General features: G+C 51.4%; 3 protein-coding genes across 3 annotated transcripts; 2 read left to right on the plus strand and 1 right to left on the minus strand.

Moving 5' to 3' along the window:
* Positions 1-448: 448 nt before the first annotated feature.
* LOC133169203 (tumor necrosis factor ligand superfamily member 10-like) lies at positions 449-3,131 on the plus strand. The gene is made up of 6 exons (XM_061301189.1): positions 449-627; positions 1,512-1,640; positions 1,837-1,882; positions 1,957-2,055; positions 2,117-2,373; positions 2,437-3,131. The coding sequence occupies exons 1-6, from the start codon at positions 511-513 to the stop codon at positions 2,644-2,646; spliced, it is 858 nt and encodes a 285-aa protein (XP_061157173.1). The 5' UTR covers positions 449-510; the 3' UTR covers positions 2,647-3,131.
* msl2a (MSL complex subunit 2a) lies at positions 3,108-6,508 on the minus strand. Its single transcript, XM_061301159.1, has 4 exons — positions 6,367-6,508; positions 5,748-6,041; positions 4,409-5,583; positions 3,108-4,304 (listed from the first exon to the last, which is right to left on the minus strand). Exons 1-4 carry the CDS (start codon positions 6,506-6,508, stop codon positions 3,999-4,001), a joined length of 1,917 nt encoding a protein of 638 aa, XP_061157143.1. The 3' UTR covers positions 3,108-3,998.
* Positions 6,509-7,667: 1,159 nt separating this feature from the next.
* On the plus strand, positions 7,668-11,128 carry pccb (propionyl-CoA carboxylase subunit beta). Its single transcript, XM_061301170.1, has 14 exons — positions 7,668-7,889; positions 8,312-8,431; positions 8,503-8,571; positions 8,839-8,895; positions 8,968-9,081; positions 9,152-9,262; positions 9,324-9,432; positions 9,512-9,632; positions 9,718-9,799; positions 9,876-9,999; positions 10,063-10,271; positions 10,343-10,441; positions 10,558-10,657; positions 10,739-11,128. The coding sequence occupies exons 1-14, from the start codon at positions 7,668-7,670 to the stop codon at positions 10,858-10,860; spliced, it is 1,659 nt and encodes a 552-aa protein (XP_061157154.1). The 3' UTR covers positions 10,861-11,128.
* Positions 11,129-11,145: the final 17 nt, after the last annotated feature.

The raw sequence follows: 11,145 nt of genomic DNA on the forward strand, positions 1-11,145 counted from the left end.
CCGACTTTTGGTATCCACTGTTCGTGTCAAAGAGTACGATGACCTGCCAAACAATGGAGAGGGTCATTTGGCAACAAGCTGTGGATCATTGCATCAATAAGAGGAAACCCGTTTTTACGAGGAGGAGGAGGAGAATGCGCTGCCTTCATCTTTTAATGCTTTTAATAATCAACAAATAAAAGTTTGTTTACGAATGCTTTGAAATGAAAAATTAAAACGATTAATGTTTTTATCATAATCACATCTTGGGGAATATTTTTATAAATAATCACCCAATGTGTCAAAATCATTTAAAATGAATAAAAGATACCAAATATATCTTTAATGACTCACTTTGACATCTATTTTTGGAACTTATTTCAAATTTCCAGAGGGCCGGCTTGCAGTAGTAATAAGACAGCCAGGCCCCTAACACTCCTCCTCCTCGTCATCTTCCAACTACTCCTCCTCTCTTTTTTTCCCTCTTTCTCATTTGCTCGACTTAAGCGGCTGCGCCTTCTCGACCTCGTCATGAGCGCTTCTTGGGGCTCCCCGCAATGCTTCTGGCTGCTGGTGCTGGCCGCCGGGGCCGTGCAGACCCTCACACTGGTGCTCAGCGTGGTCTTCTTCAACAGAGTGCTGCACACGGTAAGGGGCAGCTTTCCGCTCACTTAGCAAAGCGCTATAAAGGACTTGTCTCGGTGTGGAACAGATTAAACACGCTGTCAAAAGTTGCACTTCATCCAGCAGGAATGCGAGCGCGGAACGGCTGCCAACGCTCGCGGTGTGCCGGCCGACAATGGGAGGAAACGGGCCAGAGTGTTTCGCTTAAAAGCAAAATACTAAGATGGGCTAACGGCAAGCGTCGTCTGGTGGTTTTAAGCAATAGACATTAGAACCATATCAATATAGACAGACAGACATATATTCTTTATCCTCACTGCAGTAGTAGTTGTAAACGTCTTCATGGATCGGCATGATAGGATTATACTGCCCTCCGGTGGCCAAGTCGCATTAAATGGAATTAAACTGTAATTCTTTTAATCAAATGATTTTTTTTTTTTTCGATTAAAACAGAACTAATAGCAGCCATTTAAACGGTCGGGGCCCAATATATATTAAATCAATTATTTTTCAAATTAAGGCACTCATTTATTGAACTTTATATATATATATATATATATATATATATATAAATTACAAGCATTTCTTTGTGCCGTGATTGTTTGTGTGTGTAAAATAGTGGTTGCATTATTAGCAAAAAATATCAGAAGGCTGTCTGGAATCTGGAATGTTGGGAAAGAAGACTCCTCGGGGGTCTCCATACACAAACTTCACTTTTACCCTAAAAAGAAAAAAAAAAAAAAAAACTCCTCCACTCTTCTGACCCTTGGCTAGGCCCTTCATCCATTAAGGGGCTAAAAAGAGAACACAAGGCTATTTTATGGTTAATTCAACCTCAAGTACGCCGCTAGCTAGCTTTAACCGGAGCAAGTTCTGTTGTGGTTTTCAGTTTCGCTTCATGTCTACAGATGCAGGACAGTTTTTCCGGGGGGAGCATGTCATGTTTGACCGACGTCGATTTCGAGTTCCCGACCGATGAGAAGACAAGTGACCCCTGCTGGCAAGTTTTGCAACAACTCCGCTACCACATTGAAAAGGTTTGATTGTATTCTATCCGAAACTTGTTTTGCAATGTATTTATTTTTAGTCCTATAATAACAAAATACTGTACCCTGGTGGCCAAGGCAACCATCTACCTTAGACACACGCTTTTGGATGGAGTTCATTTTTGGGCTTTCCCTGATTTTGATCTTTAGTCAATTCCTTCTTTCATTTTTGGTGGTTATTTTGCAGGCGATGGCGGCAAGATTAGAGAAGGACATGTCTTCCGGCGTGACAAGTAAGAGCGTAACCAAGGCCGATACAAATGATCTTTTCTGCCTCAATAAAACGCCGCGACTGTGTGGTTGCCAGATAAGCTGACAGATGTTCTTCCTTTCCTGCCTGACGGCCACGTTCGTCCTGATGTGGCGGCTCACGTGACCGCCACTTCCTCCTCACAGACGCAAGAAGGTGAGAGGGAAAAAATGGTTATCTGTTGGAAATTTTCGGGCTTTACATTGTTGGCGGGCAGACGGTGCGAAGAGCCCCAAAGGTTACCTGGGCGAGCGCGTCACGGCGTGGGAAGGACACCGAGGGGAGTCCTTCCTGCACAATGTGGAGCTGAGAGGGGGAGAGCTGCTGGTGCCTCGGGCAGGGCTCTACTACATCTACGCGCAGACCTACTTCAGGCTCTCCTCCACCTGGAGCAAGGACCAGGAGGAGGAACATGACCACAACCCAGACGGGGAGCAAGAAGGGGCCCAGCTCGTCCAGTATATTTATAAAAAGGTCCGAATCATGGTACAAGTCTGGTTGTCTGTACCCGTTACAAACGTGCCGATGTTCACGTAGATGAGCTCGTACACGGCTCCCATCCTGCTCATGAAGTCTTCGCGGAGCGCCTGCTGGCCGCGAGGCAGAGAGCCCGGAATGTTCTCCCTCACCCAGGCGGGCACGGCCTTCCTGCAGCCTGACGACCGCCTCTTTGTGGCCGTGGGCAACGCCAGCGCCGTGGAGGCGGACGGCCGGGCCAGCTACTTCGGGACTTTCCTGGTGGGCTAGACCCGAGCTCGGGACCTCGTGGTCCGCAGCCTCCGTACGGGATTGACTGCTTAAGTCACGCTGTCGTGATCACGCGGCGCGCTGGGCAGATAATGAGCCATTGATGTTTGCAGTCAACATTCAGCGTGCTAAAATGTGCTCAAGTGAGGATAAGCCGCAAGGGCTGGAAAGCGGAACGGCGCCGATGGCGGCAAGCAGGGCTTTTGCTTACGTAGGCAAATAGAAAAGCGGCGATGCCTTGAGTTTGTCCGGATAGAAGCTTAAGCCAAATTGGAAGCTAAAGTCAATCCTGCAAAGTTCATCTAAAGTCACTCACGAAGCCAAGGCAGGGCTTACCGCTAACATTAGCAGTAGCTTTGGAAACTAACAGAGAAGGATAACATGGATGCTAAGATGACTTTTTTCATTTTTGTCCGGAAAGCATTAGGAGCCACACACAGAGACGCACACACACACCAGTGAAAAAGTAAAAAACTATCATTTAATTGACGTGTCCGTCTTACTGGTCGAGTCCATGTCATGGCAGTGAATGTTTTCATCTTCAAACGATTTTAGCGATACAAAATAAACAACAACCTAAAACTAATCCGGCCGGCTTCAAGTAATGCCCCAAAAGACGCACATCAACGCACACATATAGGGAAGATTACATTGTTTATGCTGATGGTTGTGAGGTCATAACGCGCCCGCTACCAACGGAGAGCTGCTTCATTTCGAGTCCTCCTCACTCTGTCGCCCGTTGTTCGTTTTTTTTTTGTTGGTTTTCGATAAATATCTTGTTGGTCCCACGCATACTGGACCCATACAGTGATGACGCATTAGGATGACACTCGCACACACACAATCGCACACAATACTCTTGTTTTGGGAGTTGGGGTGGAGATTAAAAAAAAAAAATTAAAAACAACTCATGTCTAGGCTTTTAACAGCCAGTGTTGTCTTTGGACGCACCGTGGGAGTTTTTGTGTCTCACGCTAAGTGCTAACGATGCTAAATGTTAGTCAAGTACTTCCATGTCACGGTTGCTTGCACAACAGTATGGAATTAAAAAAGGGAGCCATGGGGCTGTGGCAAGAGAGTATTGGGTGGAGGGGGGTCCTATTGCCTTCAAGGGTGCTGTATGTCGGGTTGGGGGTTGAGAGCAGCACACACACACACACATACACACACAGGCACCGTTACAGGAGGGTTTGGCACACCCACACTAGTCCGGCTACTGCGCATTTTCCACCACAGAAGAAAAGCAGCTGCCATAGTGCGCCCCCTTCAGGGGGGCGAGGGGTGGCGAGCAGCCGGAACATTCAACAAGCACCGGGAAAAAAAAAAAAATCTGGCCCACCTCCTCATAGGGTTCAGCCAATGAGCAGCTCAAGGCTGTCCTCGTAGGTGGGGTCCCTTGGCGGGCTGCTGGCCGACAGGAAGGCGGTGGCAACGGGCGCGCCGGTGGCCGCCGCCACGTTGAGCAGGGTGCCGGCGCGGAGGCCGCTGCCCGACGGACTGCGGAGGGCGGCGGCCGCCGTGATGCTGGTGAGGTTGATGCCCAGCGTGAGCCGCGTCTGTTCCAGCGCCTTCTCGGGCACGGCGAACGCCTCCAGCTTCTTCTCGCCGTTTGCCATGTAAGAGTTCTGGCAGCCGCGGCAGATGCAGTCCAGGCACGCCTGCAGCAAACATTCATTTGGTTTGCACAAGTTCTAATATTACACACGGAGATAGAAAAAATGGAATTTACGATGACCGTATACATAGCAGGTCATATTCTCACCTTGCGGTTGGAGTAGCAGGGGCAACGCTGCCCCCTGCAGGTGAGCACCGAGGGGTTCTGGGTGGCGCGTCCGCATTTGCAGCCTTTCTTCTCCGCGGCCTTTTTGTAGGGGGGGCGGGGCGGCGCGGGGGGCACCAGGCAGCCGGACAGCTGCAGCCGTTGCTCTTTACTACGCTCCTTGCTCTTGCCGCCTGCGCGCGCCTTCTTCTTGGGCCCCAGCTCGCCGTGCTTGCGGGCACCCTTGCTGTGGTGGTGGTGATGATGGTGGTGGTGTTGGCGGGCGGGCTTGGGCGCCACCCCGTTGTAGAGAGATGAGTAGGCGTGGGGCGGCGCGACGAAGGAGGGCGCGGCGGCGTGCTGTCCGTGCGGCGATGTGGGCCCCTGCAGGATGGAGGCGATGGGGAGCGGCTTCACCTGTTCTCGGTCGCTCTCCGATCGCGAGCGCTTGCGTTTGTGACGTGACGATGGCGCGGAGGAGGAAGGCGAGGGGGGCAGCGGGGTGGCCAGAGAGGGAGGGGCGAACGCGGGGCTCAGGGCCATGTGAGTCCTGTCCGCGTGCAGCTGTGTGTAGTTGTGGGTGGCGTCCAGCTGGAGGTACATGTGGGCGTGGCGGTCCGGTGGGCTGTCGGTGGGCGGCTGAAGGGGGTCCAGAGTCTGGAGGACCTCCTCGACGCTGAGGAGGAGAACCTCACCCTCCTCCAACTCCCTGCCGCCCGGCGCGGGGGCAAAGGCCCCGGCGGGGAAGGCTGCGGTCGGGATGGATCCGGGGGCGAAGGCTTCGGCAGTGAAGGGTCCAGTGGTGAGACTCAGCTCCAGGGTGGCCGTGTCGGAAGCGGCGAGGCCTTGCGGAGGGGGCGGGGCTAGCGTCTCCTCCATCAGCTCGCACACCTCTAGCTCGGGCGAGGAGGGCTCCAGGCTCTCCAGGAGAGCCCCGTTGCACGCCCCCGCACCCTGGTACAGCTCGACGACGTCGGTGTGGATGGACGACTCGGCGGCGGAGGCGTCCGGCTCTAAGTCGCCGTCCCCTTCGGGCTCCCCATCCACCAAGTCGCCGTCCATTAACTCGTGGTTCGCCGGGTCGCTACCTGCCAACCCGCCGTCCTGCACGGGTTCACCTCCCAGTAGCTCGTCGTCCTGTAAAGGCTCGCTATCCACAAAGCCGCCGTCCAGCGTTCCTACCAGGGTCATGGTTAATTTTTATTTCATTTTGACTTTCTGAATTCAGTTTGCTTGAATTACTTTACAGAGCAGGTTTGTTAGTTTATATGACTCCAAAAATGCTTTGTTTAGTTATTAGTTTTAGTATCTCAAACGAGTGTACTTGTATAACAATGCCTACTTGCACGGGTGGACTCCACATTCTCCGCCGGTGCCACCAGCGCCTCCTCCAGCAGCGCCATCAACTCGGCATTAGTGCTGACGCACGGCAGCAGTGCCGAGTGCGCCACGTAGACGCACAGCTTCCGGTAAAGCCGCACCAACAGGGACAGCTGTTTGTCCTCCCGGAAGCCTGCCACGTCTCGGCAGCGGCTACACGCCGGTCGCCCCGCCATCTTTTGGCCACGGCAGCCCAGACACACGTGGTGCGGACAGCCGGGGTGCGGCGCCGACACCGGGTCCTGCACCAGCTCGCCTGAAAAACAGCAAATACCTCGTAAGCAGGACGGAAGCTACCTGCAACCACAAATTAAATTCACCCACGGGCACTCCATAGATAAAACACGTTGTGGAATTATATTTAAAACTCTGCAATGTTTTTTTTTAAGTGAGCACGGCTACTCTAGCAAAATAAAGCATGACTAGTAAATAAAAGTGGAGTCGTGTTTTACCAACAGAGGGGGAGACACATGACAGTCATGAGCTTGGCCTCGGTTGCCAGGGCGACGGCAAACTGAGTCGGGCGCTGCAACACACACGCCCACCCGCAATCTTATGATTTTCATCATAGTGGCGCTTACCACAGACGAGACAAGCCAGCGACTGTCTGAAGAAGGGCAGCAGCGTGTACATGTCCGAGAAGGTGTGCGGATGCCGCGGATCGCACTGCAGCACGGCCCGGCTAGCGGACACGTACAGGGCGGCCGCGTTGACCGGGTTCATCGCCGCCTCTCGGGGGAAGGAGTTGGGGTACGGCTTGTGTGTTGATGGGGATTATATCCACACGAAGCAAAGAGGCTGTTCACGCTTCTTATATCAGTACAGTATCAGAGTAGACAGAAAGCCATTTATAATAAATGAAAACTACATCGGAATCACTACACCATGATGGAAACGCTCATTCGCACGTCGTCATAATTACTCACATTATTACTCCACTGTCGGAACGAACGTTGAAGTTATAGAGCCATCTTCAAGGGGTTAGCATTGTTTAATGGAGGCTAACCGTTAGCATAGCTAGCTAGCTCGCTCGCGGATGTGTCGGCGGCTCGTCGCCTTGGGCAACAAGTCGCTCGACTCAGCCATAAATAACATATCTTCCAAAAAACTAGCTAAACTGTGGTGAAATGTGAGCGTCCGGTTAATACTTTGGTGGTTAAAGAGACTCGGTTAGCGGTTAGCTACCATGTACCAGGCGCGCGCTCCATGTAAACAAAGCTAAAGTTAGCATCGTTAGCTCTCCCCCAAAAACAGAGCTATCAGATATGTTTAAATCCCCCCCGCGCTGCCTTGTAGCCAGGGTGGGTCTGGATGCCCCGGCGGTGGTGGCTTATTCCGCGTGATCTACCGTAACGGCCGCCGGGCAGGGGGACACATTACGCTCGCTGTGCCTTTTGGAAATTTAATCAGTCATTTAAATTGCACTTCCTCCCCCCCCCCCCCACTTCTCCATAGATATCGTTCGACGCGAACGGACATCGCGCGAGACTTTGCGGGTCACCGTGGTTACCGTTTTTGGTAGGCGGAAGTGAGAATTGGGGCTCCTGTGTCGCGACAGCGCTCCCTTTGGTTGCTTTTGCGCACTGCTCTATAAAATGAAAGTTTTGTAGAGGACTTATTACAATGTATTTGAATGTAAATGGCTCATCAAGAAACAAACGAAAAAGCATGACTCAAAAGGGTTATGTACCTTAAAGAATATATTTAGGGTGAATTTAGTAGGTACTGCATAAACCCAACAGCTTGTAAATAAAACCAGTCCTGCCTTTTCCGACTCTCTCCTTCAGTCCCATTGGTTGCAAGAGAGCGCCCACTGCTCGCCATTGGCTCGTATGACCCGGGTTTCGGCTTGCCTTCTGACACCGGAGATGCACGCGCAGCCATGATGGCGGCCTACGGTGTTGTTCGGGGAACCCGCGGATTGCTCGATGGTTTGCGGCTGTCGTTTAGGAGTCTGGCGCCGGTCAAGCGTGGTGCGCCGACGCTATCGGCGAAACGATGCTACTCGGTCAGCCACCTATCCGTGCGGGAGCGCATTGAGAAGAAACGAGAGGCGGCGCTGGTCGGGGGAGGTCAGAAGAGGATCGACGCGCAACACAAACGGGTGAGAGCGGCTAACTTTGACGTCTTTGGGTGCAAGGACGACGTCGTGACGTCATTATTCCACTACATCAGCTACACGACGTTATGGTCTTGCAGTTTGAAAAAGAAATGTAATGACATAATATCAGAAAACTTACTGAAGCCTTGAATAACATCTCAAGTTTTGCATTAATACCCCCCTACCTCAAAGAAAATATAACCCAATACAAACAATGGTCAACAATGGTTTTCTACCTCAGTGGTAAAATCTTCACCCCAAAATCCAATGACGTCAAAAGACACTTACTTATTTAGATGCTCGCTGAGCTGAGGTCTATTTTAGTTGTGGTCCTTCCTCTTGTCATTGTTGTCACTTTTGCCGGCCCGCTTCTATGGTGCCACTGTTCCAGAAAAGCCAAATAAAAAGTTGAAGTGTGCTCACAGGGCAAGCTGACGGCTCGGGAGCGAGTGGAGCTCCTGCTGGACGCCGAGTCCTTCTGCGAGACAGACATGTTTGTGGAGCACCGCTGCTCCGACTTCGGCATGGAGCAGGATCAAAACAAGGTGGTTGTTGTCTCTGTCACCTTCCTCTTTTCCGAGGTTGCGTGATGTCATTGCCTGTCTTCTGCCTTCAGTTCCCCGGTGACAGCGTGGTGACGGGAAGCGGGAGGATCAATGGCCGCCTGGTGTACGTCTTCAGCCAGGTAGGGCTTGTCAAGGAATTTTGCGCCACCACTTTGGGAATTGGATCAAAAGTATTGATTTGTGGACAGCTCTGGCCACATAGTCATATTGTGCTGCTCTTCTTGTTGTGCGTGCCTTGGCCACCTGGGGGCAGCATAATCGACATAAAAATATTGTATACAGCACAGGGGTCATCAAAGCTGAGAGCAGTAAATCACAGTAATGTTGTTGCTCTGCAGTTAAAAAAAAAAAAAGTCGTGACTGCTTAAGGTGATGTTGGTGTTTAGGATTTCACCGTGTTTGGTGGGAGTCTGTCTGGAGCTCACGCACAGAAGATTTGCAAGGTAAGCACCCGCCAAGGAGTACTTCAGGCGGATGCGTTGCCGTCGGTTACACGTCCGCTCGTTGTCATTCAGATAATGGACCAGGCCATGATGGTGGGAGCACCCGTCATCGGCCTCAACGACTCCGGAGGTGCTCGCATCCAAGAAGGCGTGGAGTCTCTGGCTGGCTATGCGGATATATTCCTGGTTAGTTGCACGCCACAGTTAACCAAATGATTTTAAAAAATGAGGAAAAAAAGTTATTCCTTTCTTTCAGAGGAACGTGATGGCGTCCGGGGTGGTGCCTCAGATCTCCCTCATCATGGGACCATGTGCGGGGGGCGCCGTCTACTCGCCCGCCCTGACCGACTTCACCTTCATGGTCAAGGTGAGAGAGAGAGAGATAACCTGCTGGTTGTGCTAAGCTAACCTCTGTCATGCACACACAGGACACGTCGTACTTGTTCATCACGGGTCCTGACGTGGTCAAGTCAGTCACCAATGAAGATGTCACTCAAGAGGAGCTGGGCGGAGCCAAGACGCACACCAGCGTGTCAGGTCGGTAAACTTGGTATCATCTGCCTTATTATGAACCTTTGGTGGAAAATGTTGAGTGTGTGTTGTGGTCCTCGTCCAGGCGTGGCACATCGAGCTTTTGAGAACGACGTGGAAGCTCTGCTGCACCTGCGCCACTTCTTCAACTTCCTGCCGCTCAGCAATCAGGACGCGGCGCCTGTCAGGGAGTGTCTCGACTCCGGGTAGACAAAACGGCACCACTGCAATGGGCCCGTAAATCCAAATTTGAATGATCTTTTTTTTGTTGTTAATCTGCTCTTAATTTAGCGAGCGCCTGGTTCCTATGCTGGACACAATCGTCCCGTTCGAGTCGACAAAGGCCTACGACATGTTGGATATCATCCACGCTGTAAGTGCTCAAAAGAACTTTCTTTTGACAATTGAGTCCAAATAAAATCAGTACTTCTTCCTGCCACCTTGGCCAGATAGCAGATGAGAGAGAATTCTTCGAGATCATGCCCGACTACGCCAAAAACATCGTGGTGGGGTTCGCCCGCATGAACGGGCGCACGGTGGGGATCGTGGGGAACCAGCCCAAAGTAGCTTCTGGTGAGCAAAAGTTTTGAGCATGGACGAGTCACATCCGCTTATATAATTGTTTTTTTCCGTCAGGCTGCCTGGACATCAACTCGTCCGTGAAGGGCGCTCGCTTCGTGCGCTTTTGCGACGCCTTCAACATTCCCATCGTCACCTTCGTGGACGTGCCGGGCTTCCTGCCGGGCACGTCTCAGGAGTACGGCGGTATCATCCGACACGGAGCCAAGCTGCTGTTTGCCTTTGCCGAGGCCACCGTTCCTAAGATCACCGTCATCACCAGGAAGGTGGGAGAGCATTTGGGATTGGCAGGCGGCTTGTTATGTCATTCTTTAATTCTTAATTTGTTCCATCGCAGGCTTACGGCGGCGCGTATGACGTGATGAGCTCCAAACATCTGAGAGGAGACGTCAACTACGCTTGGCCCACGGCCGAGGTGGCCGTCATGGGCGCCAAGGTACAAACATGACCCGGCTGTTGTGCCGATCGCCATTTAACATGAATCCAAATGATGGACAAGCCCAGCATTTGAACAGGGGTGTGTAGACTTTTGTTTGAATATCTGTGTGTCAGGGAGCCGTTCAGATCATCTTCAGAGGGAAGGAGAACCAGGCCGAGGCCGAAGCGGAATATGTGGACAAGTTTGCCAACCCTTTTCCTGCTGCAGTCAGAGGTACCGCCAACAATTTGGACCAAAAAAGGGGACAAAAAATGCTTTTCTGAACCAGAAATCTCTGCCCTACTTGTACGGCAGGTTTCGTGGATGACATCATCGAGCCGTCCGCCACGCGCAAGAGGATTTGCAGAGACTTGGAAGTGCTGGCCAGTAAGAAGCAGGTCAACCCTTGGAAGAAGCACGCCAACATTCCTCTGTAAAAAAACATTGCATCACCCCCCCCCCCCCCCCCACACTGGAAGCCTGGAGTGCATAAAACATCAGCAGGTCAATCCCAGATAGGATCAGTACAATTTTTTAATGGCATTCTTGTCAACTGAAGAATTTCATTCATACTATGAATATTTTTATCATTTTCTTTTTTTCCCTCCCCTCTACCTTCAACTTCACTCTTCATGTCTGGATTTAGGTCAAACCGAAATGGTGCCTTTTCAATCAAAATACAATAAATAGTGAACTTTAATAAAACTGGATTTTTTGTGTAA

The sequence above is a fragment of the Syngnathus typhle genome, linkage group LG16 (assembly GCF_033458585.1).
Source record: "Syngnathus typhle isolate RoL2023-S1 ecotype Sweden linkage group LG16, RoL_Styp_1.0, whole genome shotgun sequence".
Lineage (NCBI taxonomy): Eukaryota > Metazoa > Chordata > Actinopteri > Syngnathiformes > Syngnathidae > Syngnathus > Syngnathus typhle.